This window comes from Aspergillus chevalieri, chromosome 4 (assembly GCF_016861735.1).
Source record: "Aspergillus chevalieri M1 DNA, chromosome 4, nearly complete sequence".
In the NCBI taxonomy this organism is placed as follows: Eukaryota; Fungi; Ascomycota; class Eurotiomycetes; order Eurotiales; family Aspergillaceae; genus Aspergillus; species Aspergillus chevalieri.
The window spans coordinates 1,610,595-1,627,551 of NC_057365.1; the positions used below are offsets into that span (position 1 = coordinate 1,610,595).

General features: G+C 49.1%; 4 protein-coding genes across 4 annotated transcripts; all 4 read left to right on the top strand.

Moving 5' to 3' along the window:
- Positions 1-75: 75 nt before the first annotated feature.
- POL1 (DNA-directed DNA polymerase alpha catalytic subunit POL1) lies at positions 76-4,688 on the top strand (the record flags this gene model as incomplete). The annotated part of the gene is made up of 5 exons (XM_043278798.1): positions 76-462; positions 518-2,245; positions 2,301-2,858; positions 2,914-3,654; positions 3,708-4,688. 5 exons carry the CDS (start codon positions 76-78, stop codon positions 4,686-4,688), a joined length of 4,395 nt encoding a protein of 1,464 aa, XP_043136541.1.
- Positions 4,689-5,150: 462 nt separating this feature from the next.
- ACHE_40584S (putative thiamine biosynthesis protein (Thi-4)) lies at positions 5,151-7,160 on the top strand (the record flags this gene model as incomplete). The annotated part of the gene is made up of 9 exons (XM_043278799.1): positions 5,151-5,200; positions 5,260-5,441; positions 5,501-5,583; positions 5,653-6,197; positions 6,255-6,405; positions 6,466-6,531; positions 6,587-6,695; positions 6,762-6,977; positions 7,036-7,160. The coding sequence occupies 9 exons, from the start codon at positions 5,151-5,153 to the stop codon at positions 7,158-7,160; spliced, it is 1,527 nt and encodes a 508-aa protein (XP_043136542.1).
- Positions 7,161-7,528: 368 nt separating this feature from the next.
- Positions 7,529-10,166, top strand: DBP2 (DEAD-box ATP-dependent RNA helicase DBP2; the record flags this gene model as incomplete). The annotated part of the gene is made up of 6 exons (XM_043278800.1): positions 7,529-7,566; positions 7,838-8,037; positions 8,098-9,066; positions 9,122-9,229; positions 9,752-9,880; positions 9,940-10,166. The coding sequence occupies 6 exons, from the start codon at positions 7,529-7,531 to the stop codon at positions 10,164-10,166; spliced, it is 1,671 nt and encodes a 556-aa protein (XP_043136543.1).
- A 4,746-nt stretch (positions 10,167-14,912) lies between these two features.
- Positions 14,913-16,714, top strand: ACHE_40586S (putative C2H2 transcription factor (Con7); the record flags this gene model as incomplete). Its single annotated transcript, XM_043278801.1, has 6 exons — positions 14,913-14,949; positions 15,007-15,279; positions 15,403-15,596; positions 15,653-15,833; positions 16,134-16,478; positions 16,686-16,714. 6 exons carry the CDS (start codon positions 14,913-14,915, stop codon positions 16,712-16,714), a joined length of 1,059 nt encoding a protein of 352 aa, XP_043136544.1.
- Positions 16,715-16,957: the final 243 nt, after the last annotated feature.

Below are 16,957 nucleotides of genomic sequence, written 5' to 3' on the forward strand. Positions count from 1 at the left end.
TTTTCGCCATTTGGCAGATTTCTAAGTACGTTAATGGACGCCGGTTAACCAACATAACCGCCGAAGCAGTCCCCCATGCCTACTGCTCGCGAAAGACTAGCGGAGCTGCGGGCTCTCCGTGCCTCCGGAAAGAAGCGTATCGATACATACGAGGTAGAGGATCAGGGAGATATCTACGACGAGGTTGATGATGAGGGCTACAAGAAGGTTATTCGGAATCGACTTGATCAGGACGATTTTGTCGTCGACGACAACGGCGCAGGATATGCGGACGACGGCCGAGAAGTCTGGAATGAAGGTGTACCACAATACGACAGTGATAGTGACGAGGACGTGGAATTGCCAGTGAGGGGCAAGGCGGCTAAGAGGAAACATGACGAGGAGGAGCAGAGGAAAGAGAAAGTCAACAATGGGATTTCAAAATATTTTAAGAGCGGTGCTGCGTCTGCTCCAAAGCCAAAAGTGGGTTTCTCGGTTCGATTGCGTCAAATTGATAGCTGACAATTGTTTCTCTTAGCCCGTTGCTACCGCTGAGGACGACTCTTTTATGGCCGGACTCCTTAACGAGGTCGATACGAACGTTGTATCGAATCATGTGCCCACGCATAATGTGATCAAATCAGAAGCTCGACGAAAAGTTCGCATCCTCTCACCACCGGTATCCCAGAAACCGCCCGTTGAGAAACACGAGAAGAAAGACGAGAATGCTGGTCCAATATCGCCTGTCAGACATGAGCCTCCGGCTGATATTGACGACGACGACGGACCGCTTCCCCAGGCCGACGACGACGATGTTCCGATGAGTGATCCCATGCCATCGTCTCCCATAACCAAGGCCATTGAGCGAAAGACAACTATTCCGATCAAAGAAGAGTTTGACGATGATGATGACAACGATCTGATGGAAGTGGCAGAGGCCACGGGTGACAACGAGAACAAAACTAGCAGTATTAATATGATCGGTAGCCGGCTGCCTCCCAAGATCAAGCAGGAAAACTACCCGACCCCTGCAAGCTCTTCTCCCCTCAAACCTGCCCCCGATACTGTGAGCCCTACGTGGAATGACGTGAGGAGCAAGCTGAATGTCCTTAGCAGCCCAGGAGGACCAGGACCAGAGATGAGAACTTTCGGCAAGCTTCAAGCTCAGGATGCAGTCGAAGAAGATGGAAGTTTACGCATGTTCTGGATCGATTTCACGGAAATCAACGGCAACCTGTGCTTGTTTGGCAAGGTAAGGAACAAGCAGACTGGCGCCTTCGTGAGTGCATTCGTCAAGGTCAACAACGTCTTGCGGAAACTTTACTTCCTTCCGCGAGAACACCGACAGAAGCACGGAAGGGAGACGGATGAAGAAGTCGATATGAAAGACGTCTATGAGGAAGTGGATGAAATGATGTCGAGACTCAAGGTTGGAATGCATAAGATCAAGCCGTGCACGCGAAAATACGCATTTGAACTGTCAGATGTTCCAAAGGAAACAGAGTATCTGAAACTGCTCTACCCTTACGACAAGCCCACCCTGCCAATGGATGTCAAGGGAGAGACATTCTCACGTGTATTTGGAACCAACACGTCTCTCTTTGAGCAGTTCGTTTTGTGGAAGAACATCATGGGTCCTTGCTGGTTGCAGATTAATGAGGCAGACTACTCTGCCGTCAACAATGCATCTTGGTGTAAATTCGAATGTCAGGTCTCGAACCCGGCATCTATAAACCCTGTCCCGGAAACTGAGAACCTCGAAGCGCCACCACTCACGTTGATGAGTCTTTCGTTCAGAACGCAACTCAACGTGAAGGAGAACAAGCAAGAAATCCTCGTTGCAAGTGCCCGGGTCTACGAGAACATCGCGATCACAGACACCACACCTCCCGAGAAAATGCCCTGCAAAACATTTACTGTCATGCGTCCACCTGGCTCGACATATCCTCTTGGCTTCGAAGCTGAGACAAAGAGGCAGCGTGGTACTTTCATGTTGGAAAAGAGCGAGCAGTTCCTGCTCAGTAAATTCCTGGCCTTGTTCGAGAGAATGGACCCCGACGTTATCATGGGGCACCAGCTGCAGGAGGTTGACCTCAGTATTCTGCTGAGCAGACTAAAAGAAAAGAAAACGCCTGGTTGGCATCGTCTCGGACGATTAAAGCGTGGAGAATGGCCCAAGAACTTCAACCGGGGTGGCGGGTTTTTCGCTGAGAGGCACCTAATCGCTGGGCGGTTGATGTGTGATGTAGCTAATGACATGGGCAAGGTAAGTCTTCTGGTATTACCTGAATAATATGAATGCTTAGGCTAATTGCTGGTAGTCTTTGATGATGAAATGTCAATCGTGGAGCTTGACCGAGATGTGTGAACTTTACCTTGGTCAGAGCAATTTGCGCCAGGAATTGGACCACGAGGCAGCACTGAAGACGTGGGCCACTTCCAAAGAAGGCTTAATGAACTTCGTAAACCATTGCGACACAGACACTTACTTCATCGCTGCACTTGTGTTGCGTCTTCAGATGCTTTCCTTAACCAAAGTTCTCACGAACATCGCCGGTAACTCCTGGGCTCGAACTCTCAGCGGTACGCGTGCGGAGCGTAACGAGTACATTCTGCTTCACGAATTCCACCGAAACAAGTATATTTGCCCTGACAAGTATGCGTCCAAACTGCAGAAGGCAGAAGAGAAGATGCAGGAGGGCGACGAAGACGAATCAGTCGACAAGAAGAAGAAAGACAAGTACAAGGGAGGTCTCGTCTTCGAACCGGAGAAGGGCCTTTACGACCGTTTCATCCTTGTCATGGACTTCAACAGTTTGTATCCCAGTATTATCCAGGAGTACAACATCTGCTTCACGACGGTTGAGCGGACGGCAACTGTATGTAGTTTCATACCCTCATTCTCATCCTATCTAACTAACGTATTTTCTCCAGGCTGAAAATGAAAACGACGAAAAAGTACCCGAAGTACCTCCCTCAGACCAGGACCAGGGTATTCTGCCTCGGTTGATTGCCACCCTTGTTGGTCGTCGACGTGAAGTGAAGAAGCTCATGAAAGACAAACGCGCCACACCTGAACAGCTTGCTCTGTGGGATACCAAGCAGCTGGCGTTCAAGCTGACTGCCAACTCCATGTACGGATGTTTGGGTTACACCCAGAGTCGATTCTACGCTCGTCCCCTGGCCATGCTTACCACATTCAAGGGTCGTGAGATTCTCCGGAGCACCAAGGAGCTGGCCGAAAGCAGGCAACTCAGAGTCATCTATGGTGATACTGACTCTGTCATGATCAACACTAACATGGACACTGTCAGCGATGCTCTCAAGGTCGGTGAGGAGTTCAAGAAGTCGGTTAACGAACGATACCGGCTCCTGGAGATCGATATTGATAACATCTTCCGTCGACTCTTGCTACATGCTAAGAAGAAGTATGCAGCCATCAACATGACTGAAGTGGATGGCAAGTATGTGGACAAGCTGGAAGTCAAGGGTCTCGACATGAGGAGACGTGAGTATTGTGCTCTGTCCAAGGAAGTTTCGCAAAGACTTCTGAATGAGGTCCTTTCGGGTGAAGATCAAGAGCTGGTTCTCAACCGGGTCCATGACTACCTACGCGACCTCGCCGCCAAAATGCACGACTACTCGATTCATGTCCAGAAATACGTTATCTACACTGTAAGCCGAGTTCTTTAACCACACTTCTGGCAGTTTGCTAACTATTTTCGCAGAAACTTTCGAAGCGGCCAGAGGAATACCCGAACAAAGAAAGCATGCCTCCAGCTCAAGTCGCGCTACGTGAACTCGCACGTGGTAAAACGGTCCGTCCCAACGATGTCATCTCGTACATTGTGACGAATGGAGATGCGGAAACTGCTTCCCTTGCCCCGGCGAAGCGATCGTATACCCTTCAAGACGTGGTCAAACCCGATTCGGGGTTGAAGCCGGACATTGAATTTTACCTCCTCAAGCAGATCTTCCCTCCCATTGAGCGTCTCTGTGCCCCTATTCCAGGCACAGACGCCGTCCGACTGGCTGAATGCTTGGGGCTCGATGTTCGCAAGTATCAAATCAACAATACTTCCAGTGGCGGTAACCAGCAGAACATGGACATTTTCCCATTGGAGTCGCAAATCCCAGACTCTGTCCGTTTCGAGAATGCCGTTCGCTTCACCTTGACATGTCGATCCTGCAAGGAGAGGTCGGTGTTCGAAGGGCTAGGAGCTTCATCCGGCATGTGCACTCCCCACGGTCTCATCTGCCCGAACCAAGGTTGTCAGAAGCCGTTCCCAGTTTTGACAATCGTTGCACAACTGGAGAGCCAAATCCGAGCGCAAACTTCCAAGTACTACGAAGGATGGCTCATTTGCGACGATTCCGCTTGTGGCAACCATACACGGCAAATCAGCGTCTATGGACACCGATGCCTTGGGCCACGGGGCCATGCTGAAGGCTGCCTAGGACGAATGACTTACGAATACACGGAGAAGCAACTGTATAACCAGCTGCTCTACTTTGCTGGTCTCTTCGATGTGGACAAAATCAAGGCTGCGGCCGCAAAAGAGACTGGGGAGAAGAAAGATAGTCTGGCGGCTCTGGTTGAATTCAACCGGACGCGATTCGATACCATCAAGAGCGTGGTGGATGGTTATCTGAAGAAGTGCGGACGGCAATGGGTCGAGATGGACAGTCTGTTCCGCTTCATGCTTTAGTAAAAAGGAAAGCCGTGCCCTGGTGGCATGACGATAGCGGGGATCTGTATATAGTATGTTTGGGTTGGTATGGTATATGGATGCGATTGGGAATTTTTATTATTGTTTCTTCTGTGGATAGCATAATTGGTTCGATGGGTTGCGAGGTGTTCACAATATTATCATGCCATGAATGTCATTAGAATGCTACGTTGTTTTCCCAAATTGAATCCAAGCTTATTCTCATAATTTCTAGTTCCTGCGACAGGATGGAGTAGACCGATGACAGTTCAGTTTAATTAAACCCGGCTATGATGTTTTCCAGCCCCACGGCAGCTCCCCGCTGATGTCCCACCATCTTCTCTCTCCAATTTCAACGAGACACTGCTGCTCTGGCTACAATTGGAATTATAACACTATTCGGATTCATCCAATTAATTGCCTTGCTTGATTTAATCGATACCTCTCTCCCGGCTCGCCGTCATGGTCAAAAAAGTCCTGGTTATCGCCGGATCCGACAGTTCGGGAGGCGCGTATGTCACTCTACGTCCACTTTTGCATGTGCAGGATACTAACTAACTATGCGACTCAGAGGTCTCGAAGCTGATCAACGAGTTCTGACTGCGCACGGATGTTACGCCCTCACGGCGACGACGGGTCTCACGGCGCAAAACACTCTGGGCGTGCAGGACATTTTTGTCGTCCCGGCAGAGTTCGTGAAGAAACAGATCAATGCGGGCTTGGAAGATGTTGGGGCTGACGTGGTGAAGCTGGGTAAGGATTAATTGAGATGGACGATAACGAAGGGTCGTTTCTGATTGATTGGGATCTAGGAATGCTTTCGTCTACAGAGACTATCCATGTCATTGCGGAGGCGTTGGAATCGCACAAGGTGCCTGCGGTGGTGTTGGATCCGGTATACATCTTTGCACACTGGCCATTCAAAGCCGACTATGATCTAAATGCTGACCAGAGGAAAATGTAGGTCATGGTATCCACGAGCGGATCGCAACTATTACCGGAAGCAGCCGTCAAGGAGCTGCGCACCAGATTGCTCCCTATGACGACCGTCGTTACTCCCAACATCCCCGAAGCAAAACTCCTACTGAAAGACGCCGGAAAGGACGCCCCAGAACCAGAAGGTCTTCCCTCGTTAATACAACTCGCAAAACAGATCAGCGCCTTAGGACCGAGGGCGGTTCTGCTCAAGGGTGGACATCTGGCCCTGACAAGGGACCATAAGATTGCTCGTGACCAACGTGAAGCCTCGTTGGTGGTTGATGTCCTCTATGACGGCAAGGATGTTACTCTTTTCGAGACGGACTATCAGGTATCAAAGAACACACACGGCACTGGTTGTTCCCTGGCGTCTGCCATTGCAGCGAACCTGGCCCTGGGCAAAACTTTGAAGCGGGCTATTCGAAGCGCTGTGCGGTTTGTGGAGGCAGGGATTAAAACCAGCACTGATTTGGGGAAAGGGAGTGGGCCAATCAATCATTTCCATTCGTTTTATAGTCTGCCTTTTGCGCCGTACGTCGATTCCATACTCTTGATTATGCTTTATGGCAATGTGCTAACAGTTTGAAGGGGCCGATTTCTGGAATATGTATTTGACCGCGATGATGTTCGTCCTGTATGGAAACATTTTACAGAGCATGCCTTCGTGCAGGGTATAGCGAATGGCTCGCTTCCCGAGGCACGATTCAAGCATTACCTCGTGCAAGATTATCTCTACCTGGTATGGTTATTCACTGCCCTGTCTACTGGTGCATTGATTAAATTTCCGATGAATTCACAGGTTCATTTTGCCCGGAGCAATGCACTGGCGTCGTACAAGGGGAAGAGCATGGAGTCTATTGCAGCGGTAAGCACACTTCCTGTGAATGGCTCATTGGATAGCGAAACTCAATACGGTATAGTCTGCCCGGATTGTATTGCACATTGAGCGCGAGATGGCATTGCACCTGGACTACTGTGCCTCTTTTGGACTGTCGAAGCAAGATATGGAGAGCTTCCCTGAGACGATTGGTACGCATTCACTCCCTATCCCGTTGTTCTGACTTCTGATCACCGCTGACAACTTGCGTCCGACAGCATGCACGGGATACAGTAGATATATTCTCGATGTAGGTCAATCAGAAGATTGGCTCGCATTACAGATGGCGCTGGCCCCTTGCTTGATTGGATACGGCGCCATTGCTAAGAGACTCTATACAGAGGAGCAGACTCTCCGCGAAGGAAACCGATACTGGAAGTGGATTGAGAACTATGTCGCGGAAGACTACACGGAGGCAGTCCAGTTAGGATCTGGTAAGTATCTTTTTTCCCTCTTGTTGCGATATGTCATGGCTGACAATAACACATCCAGAACTGCTGGAGTTACACATGCGAAAGATCTCGCCAAACCGGGTGGAAGAACTCATCAAGATCTTCATACGAGCAACAGAATTAGAATGCAGCTTCTGGGATATGGGATTGGGCCATCAAGTATAGAATTTATTATACGCATCAATGTCAATAGTTGGTACATACAGAACTTTGAACTGGGTCGAGACTCGGCACTGATAAGAGGCAAAAAAAAAAAAAAGGCGGTGATGGAAATTTTCTTCCGCTAATCCCGAAAAGGTAATTGTCGCATTCGCCGCCCAGCGCCTTCCATCTTTTTCCTTCTTGAACACTTTTCTTCCTCTTCATTCACCTTCTTCATCCTCCTCATCTGCTATTCCCTTTCTACTCTCTTCCTATCTTTTTGGACGCGATAGAGTGTCCTCCTGTTTTATTCTCTTCTCCCCCGTTTTTCCTCCTATTTTTCACGGACACTTTTTTTTTGTCTTCTGATCCGAAAACACTGAAATTTCATCATGTCGTACAGTGGCGGCTACCGTGGTGACTCCTACCGGTAAGTTCTTACTTTCTATCAGGGGAGAGTTCTGAAAGCACTCGGGTGTCCTGCTGGGTGTTGCGTTGGGAAGAAACTCGCGCTTGGACACAGTTTTTCTCAACAATCACCGTTGTGTTTAGCGCGCTAGTTCTCGGTGGCGTTTTTTGCTTTTTAAGCCACCTATCCCCAACGCGATGGCCTTGAATGGGAAAGACTCGTGACTTGGGACTCTTCCTCTGATGCTCCGCTTGGAGAGTAAAAGGAACATCTGCTGAAAGGCTACTGACAGAAGCTATAGGGGCGGTTACTCGAACGGCGGTTCGAACGGTTACTCTAACGGCGGCGGCAGTTACGGAGGTGGCTATGGCGGAGGCTACGGAGGAGGTGGTGGTTACGGCGGTGGTGGATACGGTGGAAGAGGCGGCGGCGGCGGTGCTGGTGGTGACCGCATGTCCAACCTTGGCTCCGGCCTTAAGAAGCAAGATTGGGGTAAGTTAAGATAATCTGTTTCGCTTGAGCGTTTGACGCGTCGCTAACCGGATTATGCAGACCTGGACACGCTCCCCAAGTTTGAAAAGGCTTTCTACAAGGAGCACCCCGACGTCACCAACCGCTCCCAGCAAGAAGTCGATGACTTCCGCAAGAAGCACGAGATGGCCGTCCAGGGCAGGAACATTCCTCGCCCCGTTGAGACTTTCGATGAGGCTGGCTTCCCTCAATATGTTTTGACCGAAGTCAAGGCTCAGGGATTTGACCGCCCCACTTCTATTCAGTCCCAAGGCTGGCCCATGGCTCTCTCCGGTCGCGACGTTGTGGGTATCGCTGAAACCGGTTCTGGAAAGACACTGAGTTACTGTCTTCCGGCTATCGTTCACATCAACGCTCAGCCTCTGCTTGCTCCCGGTGACGGTCCTATTGTTCTTGTCCTTGCTCCCACCCGTGAACTTGCGGTTCAGATTCAAGCCGAAATCACCAAGTTCGGAAAATCATCGCGTATCCGCAACACCTGTATCTACGGTGGTGTTCCCAAAGGTCCTCAGATCCGTGACTTGAGCCGTGGTGTTGAAGTTTGTATTGCGACCCCCGGTCGTCTGATCGACATGCTGGAAGCCGGCCGAACCAACCTCCGCCGTGTCACATACCTTGTCCTCGATGAGGCTGATCGCATGCTGGACATGGGTTTCGAGCCTCAGATCCGCAAGATCATCTCCCAAATCCGTCCCGACAGACAGACTTGCATGTGGTCTGCTACTTGGCCCAAGGAGGTCCGCCAGCTTGCCTCGGACTTCCTGAACGACTACATTCAGGTTAACGTCGGTTCGATGGACCTTTCTGCTAACCACAGAATTACTCAAATCGTTGAGGTCGTTTCGGACTTTGAGAAGCGTGACAGAATGGTTAAGCACCTTGAGAAGATTATGGAAACTCGCACCAACAAGGTCCTCCTCTTCACAGCAACCAAGCGTGTTGCAGACGAGATTACTCGCTTCCTCCGTCAGGATGGATGGCCTGCACTCTGTAAGTTACTTACCCCAGATTTCAATCCCAATTCATCTTGCTGACAGTTGAACAGCCATTCACGGTGACAAGCAGCAGCAAGAAAGAGATTGGGTTTTGAACGAGTTCAAGGCGGGCAAGAGCCCGATCATGGTGGCTACTGATGTGGCTTCCCGTGGTATTGGTATGATAAATTTGCGATCCAAACCCCCTCCCCTTCCCCTCCCTATAGTCCTTTCTTTTTGTCACCCTCACATATAGCTGAGGCTGTGTGACAACGGCAAGGTGCTCAACTCTTTTTAAGACGCCTGTTGGTGTACTTGACTCGTCCAGGCTTGTCGGGTCTTCTCGAATGGTTTTTACACCAGGAGGACCTTGGACTCACAGTGCAGTATAGCAGATGCATGTTTCATTTAATCACTGTCTTCTGTTGTTGTGACATTCGATCTCTATCCCTAACCTGGTAGAGAGATGGAAGTTCCTGCTTCTTTTGACTTCTTGTGTTGAAGCTGCATTCCAAGGTTGCTCCAGGACCGCGATTCTTGCCAGTCAATGGACCACACGCTCCAACGGATCTTTTATATGAAAGAGAGTCCGTGCGAGAAAGAGATTGATGCATTAAGTCTCACATGACTGAGAAAGGGCCCCTCTGGCCACGTTGCTCTTGACTATTGCTCTGTTTGCTAACCAAAATATTTGCCTAAAGATGTTCGCGACATCACTCATGTCCTGAACTATGACTATCCCAACAACTCCGAAGACTACATCCACCGTATCGGTAGAACCGGTCGTGCTGGTGCCAAGGGAACTGCCATTACCTTCTTCACCACTGACAGTAAGTCTTTCATTCCTTTGTTATTTGCGGTTACGACTCTTACTTACAACTCGTTCTAGACTCTAAGCAGGCTCGCGACTTGGTCAAAATCCTTACTGAGGCTAAACAGCAGATTGATCCCCGTCTCGCTGAGATGGTTCGCTACAGTGGCGGCGGCGGTGGCTATGGCGGTGGTTACGGCGGCCGTTGGGGTGGCCGCGGTGGTGGTCGCGGCCGTGGTGGTGGCGGTCGTGGTGGTGGTTTCACTGCTTCCAACGCTGCGCCTCTTGGCAACCGTCGTTGGTAAAGCGATCATCATTGAGCTCGTATCCCATTGTCATATTGGTAGCCTTTTGCTCCTCTATTGTTTCCATAATTTCCATTCCGTAACTCGGCGCGGGCGGCGTTCGTCGATGTCACGATAGACTTGTTTCTTTTTGTTTTTCTTTGGGTGTCGGAAAAAGTGCATGCTGACAGGATCGGATTATACCGGCATCACCTTACTCTATCTTCCCATGCGCATGATTTTTAATTAGGGTCAGTCAAAAGTTCTAATTTTGGCTCGTCAGCGGTACGGATGGGCTTTCGACGAGCTTTAGCTTAGTTTTGCATGTCACCATAGAAATGTATCTATTACTGGATATTTTTTTTTTGTGCTGTGGTTGATGATTCCTATCTTAATTGGCGTTCTTGGGTTAAAAGTACTCTTTTTCGATATTGTTATGGTATCTTAAGACGCTGTCCTCAATCTCCCATAGGTCCATGTATCAGTTGTATGTTCAGGGGGTCGAAGTCCAGGGACCTCTGGCAACCTACATGCGTGGAGTACGCAGTGGTAGACTAAAACATGCGGGAAGTGCCATGTATCTGCAACCGCTGATGTCGATGATGGTCAGTTTCCGAATCAGTTGGGTGTTCTTAGAGCATTGGGCGCCATCCGTTCAGGGAGTTTCCAAGTGAGAGTGGCAGGAGAGCAAGGATGAAATGTAAAATATAGACATGGAATGACACTGTCTTTTGTATATCTAATTCTTTATGGAGCCTCTTTTCCATACAGTAGCCAGCATTAGATAAATCCACACAGGTATCTACAGCATCCTATATCATCCAAAGATATAGCCCACACTACAGCACCCAAAACTTGACCAACAATGCACTGTCAAAGCACTCCATACAACTACTATACAACCGCCCAAATAGGCTAGAACCAAACTAACCACAAAAGGAATAGTCCACAGGACTAGGACTCGGGAATTCCGGGTGTGACAGAATTGGTTCGGGTTGGCTTTAGAGCAGCCGAAGAATATGCATCGAATGCTTACACTACTGCATAAGTACTGTACAAGCACGCACTATGTACAGGTAGGGTACGGTGTAGTAGGAGTCGTACGTTGCTGAAGGTTATCGAGCATTGTTTTGATCCAAGGTGTATATATCCAGGTTATGTGGTAGTACTCTGTAGGAGAAGACCTGCATAAGTACGAGGGAGGACGCTCATCCATCAACAGGATAACCACAACTACGGCTCAAGGCCTTACACCCCACAGGATTTTAACTGTGCTATGGATGGGCCGTGTATCGCAGATCGTGCTATCATAGTATATACTAGTAGTATGGAGTATTTAGACTCGAGTAAGTACAAAGGACGTCGTACTTTGCGCAAAGGATACCAAATGTTGCTTCGACGCTCAAGTCTACGGATTTTATCTTCCATATAGTCTCGCCTGTCACGCCCACGTGAATAACCAACGAGACATAACTGACTCAGCAACACATGACTCGATACGATACCCCTTCCCCTGATATGTTGACTCTGTATTCCTAACTCTCCCTATTCGTATTCTGACCAATTATTTGGACTTTCACCCCTGGCCAGTCGATGCATACAGAGTACGGCGGGCGTACAGATTGCATATGCACATAACAATAACAGGAATTGGTCCTACAGAGTAACAGACTCGTGATTAATTTGAGGGGAACCACCGGGTACCAAGGAAAGAGTGAGAGATCGTCGATATCGGAATATCTCTACGATGTTTGAGCATTGGCATTCTGTAGAGCAAAGTATGGTTCAGGAATATACTCTGCACTTTGAGTACAGTACTCTATACTGTAGGGTATCGGGGAGCATCCGAAATAACGATCATAGTCGCAACCCCGGAATCATGCTCGTCTACTCCGTCTTGTAGGGAGTACTCCGTACTCCGGAGGATACTGGAGAGAACTGGACACTGTTGATTGATCTTCCGTAATGAGCACTCGAAAATCGCGATGCAAGGTGATTTGTTTTATGTCCTTGTATTCCGTATGTTGCAAATTAACCTCGCATTGAGAGTCTCCTACCTCTTCTGTCTTCTGATAAAAAACTCACCGGTTAGCAAGCAGCCATTCCCGGTTCCGCCCTGTGCGGGGATTGCAATACCACCAATTAGGGGCGGTACAAACCCCGTCTAGTGTGGTGGAGAGGTTTCCGAGGAGAGCGCCGTGCAGCGTGCAGCGCCCCTTTTTCTTTTTGGCTGCCAGATTAAAGTCGAGATAATAACAACTGCCGGTTATCCGTACTGTAAGCATGCAGATGGGAAGACATGAGATATGTTTACTACTGGGACAAAGTACAAAGTACAGTCAGAATCCAAGCACACTTTTATGTGCTTTGTACTCTGTACCTACAATTTGTATGCAAAGTGACCAATTTAACCGTCATCTGAGGCCATGATTCAATGTCGTAGTTGATTGGTCAGCTGTCTCGTGCCCCACCGACGCGTTCCTGTGTCGTATTGACGTGACAGTTCTACTACTGTTCCGTGCTATGAGTACATAGTACGAGACAAAGCAGTGATACTCGTAAAGATGTTCATTTTTTGATATGTTTGCTTTTGGTTATTAACAAGATAAGTTTGTACTTAGTGAGTAACACTAAGAGTAAGGAGTACTTGTACTTTGTACGCAAAAAGTACGGAGGACGTAAAGCAGAGGTATGATTGGTAATTACCATACGAACGTACGGAGAAGTACCGGTCAACGCGCAGCAACTGTCACTTTTATTTTTTTCACTTTTCACTTTTCTCTTCCACCTTCCACTACGGAGACTGTTTTCTATCTCTTCTCTCAACGATAGTCAAACAATCTCTTATCGAGTCAGTCTCCAACCAGCCAGAGTGGTTAACCTCGTCTCATTCATACACATACTTTGTACATACTCGTACAGCACTAGCGCACGCTACTCACGCTCTCCTCAGCCGGTCCGCGGGCGCACTTTACCCAGTTGATCCTAGCGCCGGTTAGCGCCCTCCATCAACACTACTACAGACCACTATCAGAGCTCTCCGTTCCTGTACTGAGAAGCCCTGATCTTGGTACGGGTAAACCCACGGACGGACATCTCTTCACTAGGAAGCCCTTTTACCTTTTGCCTGGGTTACGCGCGCATCACTGGTCTACCACTTTGCTGTTCCCGAATCGCGGGTAGACTAAAGCTCTAAATCTACCTACTTGATCCAGTACGATCAGTTCCGGGTTGACTAACTACTACGGAGCATATCCCGAATAATTAAACAGAAGAACGGTTTCTTCTATCACGTCAAAATCAAATACCTCTGGGCAAGCATCAGTCACCTGATAAAAGGGGCCGGAATAATAATCACAATAAAAAAAATCTAACCCTTTTCGCCACTTTGTCGCGGAGAGTTCCGCTTTGAGCAAAAATATCATCCTGAGAAGAGTACTCCGTACGGATACTGCACACTGTGCCCCGGAGCAAAAAGAATACTAGAGAACAGAAACTGTGTTTTCTTTTGATCTCTTTCGGGCACTGACCAAAAGAAGAACCGTCACCGTACAGCGACCGGGTCCCAATCTCGCCGCTGATATTCCGACGATACTGCCCTCTCTCTTTCTTGTGTGTTATTGTTGGTCTTCCGGTGTCGTTCTCCTTTTTATTATTCCTGGCGATACGGTATTACTGGTTCCCCTATTCCAGTTTCTTTCTTGCCAACGTGCTTCTGATTCGCCATATCTCGACCCACGAGCACCACCTCTCCACCGAGCAGCCCACCATTACCACTGTCCACTGGATCCCACGAGGTTCTGCTCTCCCTTCCTTTTTTTCGCTGTCTTTCTGTCTCTCGCGCACTGTCCGGACCGAAGCCTTTTTAGGGGCCGCTTGCTGCTCTCTTTTTAGGGTGACCGCCAGATTGACCCGAGCCCAATCCCCGTTCAGTACGCCGTCTGCGGGTGTTCTTCTAGTTCGGCCGTGGACAAACCTTGTTTTTTCTCATTTGGTTCTGCTCCCCTAAAGTGGTCATTTATTGAAATTAATCTCGTTATCTTATTTGTTTTTTTTTATTACCGCCGGCCCTCGTGCCTGTCCTCCGCCGCGACCACCTGCACCAACACTATCTTCTGGTTCCCCTCCGTTGTTTCCTCTAGAGGCTGAACTAAGTCAATTAAGCATCGCGATCCCCGGAAAACGGGCGCAACGACAACACAACATCCGGAAAAAGCTCCTCTTGTGAACAGGGATAAGGAAGGATAAAATAGAGAAAAAGAGAAAAAAAAGGTCTTCGACAAACTCTCACCAGACCTCACACCCCCCCGCCGATCCTTTCTTTTTTCTCTCTTCTCAATCTTTTTCGGCGATACTCTCTACTACTACCGCGATTTTCTCTCCTTCACTTGACAAGCTACTGTCCGGAGATAATAGCAGGTCGACCAAAAAGAAACAAGCGCGCATCAGTTTTGCGTGTCGGACCTTGATTCTACAGTACGTGATATCACAGAAAAAAAATCATTCGCCGAACAGCAATAGGGAACCACACAGCAAGAGGCAAAGGAGGAGAAAAGAAAAAGAAAAGAAAGCGATTCTCTTAGCTGCCCCGTCGCCACGAGACTTTGATCTATTCTTTTCTCCTCTTTTCCCTTCTCCTTTCCCACTCAAACTTATTCTATACGACTGGAAGCTCATTTTCGACGCGTCGTCCGCACAAAAACAGGCCCCGCAGATTACTTGGAGGATAATTTTTCGGGAAAGACACAGAACAGAAACACCACCTATATGGATAACAGACCTGCTTCGGAGTACGCGCAGTCAGGTTCGCAATTTCCGTATCCACCGTCTGTCGCGCCCTCTTCTGAACTTCCAGCTGTAGACCAGGCTTCGGCTGCTGCAGCCCCTGCTCCCTACACCCCTCAAGCGGAGGTTCGCCCGGCTCCTCAGTATACACCCCAGCCCGACGTCCGTCCCACCGGGACAACCGCCAACATTTCGTCTTCCAACACCCCTCAGTCAGACTACGGTCTGAACCAGCCTCCTGCAGCCGCCGCCGCGCGCTCCCCCGCCTATGATTACATGCCTCGACCTCAATACCATCACGCGCCCAGCACTCAGGCCGGCGGCGCGGCAGGTATGGCTCAAGCAACAAGTCCGTCTATCACCACCCTCGGTAGTAGTGATGGTCAATCGCATATCGACCATCACACCCCATCCAACAACATCAACAATAACCAAAACAACAACATGAAATCTGACATCGACGTTCCTATAGATCCCTCCATCGCAGCCTCCAGTCCCACCTATCCGCCTCCCTACTCGCCCTACCAGCCCCAGGGCCATGACATGACTCAGTATCAAGGTCATCCTCCGCCTCCGCCGCCACAAATGTATGCGCGCCCCGAATGGCCGCACGGTTACGCTCAACACGGACATCACATGCCTCCGTATACTGCCCCTGCTACTACGGTTAGTTCCACTACAAATTGTTCTCGATTTTCAGAAAGCTCATTGAATCTGTCTAGGTCTACTCGTTCGTCCCCATTCCCGGTGCCCAGCAACATAAGCGTCCCCGCCGTCGTTACGAGGAAATTGAACGGATGTACAAATGTGGATGGAATGGCTGCGAAAAGGCTTATGGCACATTGAACCACTTGAACGCACATGTCACAATGCAGTCGCATGGTGCCAAGCGGACTCCTGAAGGTATGCTTTTTTTTTTTTTTGTTTTGTTGATTTTTTGTCGGTTTCTCAAGACGTCGGAATGCTTCAATATGAATTGAGTTGTCGCAATGCCTCAATTCGGCTAGCGCGGGTTGGCGGGCGCTAGTCGAGTTACACTGCTTTGGTGCGCCCGGACCGCGCAGTAGTGCCCGTGGCCGGTGTGGAGGCTAATGCCTCGCTAATGTCACCTTGTGGCGGGTGGCGACAACATCGGCTAACTAAGCGCGTTCTAATTCAATGTTTGTTACATGGAACATTGACTGACATCATTTTTCTTTATAGAATTCAAGGAGATCCGAAAGGAGTGGAAGGCCCGCAAGAAGGAGGAAGAGGCTCAGCGCAAGGCTGCCGAGGAACGTGAACGTGCTGCTGCTCAGGCCGCTCAAGCCAACCATGTCGAAGCCCCTGGAGCGCCAGACCCGACGCAAACTGCGGCCACTCAACCTCCGGCCTACCCTGGCGGTGTCCGTCCTCAACTACCTCCGATCGGGTACCAACCCGCTGACGGCCAGGTGCACGGCGGTTACGGTGCCACCGGTGGTATGGTCTACCAGAACGGCCAGATGGCGTACCCTCCCAACTACCCTCACTCTCCTTATACACAGGGTGGTCAAATGTATCAACCACGTAAGTAGTTGTGCCCTCTTTTTTCTTGTGTTTGTTTTACCAGAATTGGGAAATCATGTGAAAGAAACCACATGAAAAAAAAAAAAAACAAAAAGGCTGTCAAGAATCAGGCTTTGGGGTTTTCTTTCCATTTCGTCTTTCATTCTGTCTCTTCCGTTTTGTTTGTCCAAGTGGGATTATCAGCTGATCGATGTTGATGGCTTCCAGAAAACCAACCAGGCAGCTACCCACAATAAATGTTTCCTGCCCTTTCTTCTCTCATCTCCCTGTTCTTTTTCGGACTGCATGCTTTTAATAACAGTCTTTCTTAATCCTGTACTGCCAACCCCGGTCTAATTCTTGAGTCATTTTGCACATGATACCACTTTTTGGTCCTTGTTTAATTCGTTTTGTTCAAAGAGTCTTTTGTGACTTACGCTTCTATTATTTTCCAGTTATGTTTTATTCGAATTAGATCGTGTGGGAGGGACAAAAGCAAA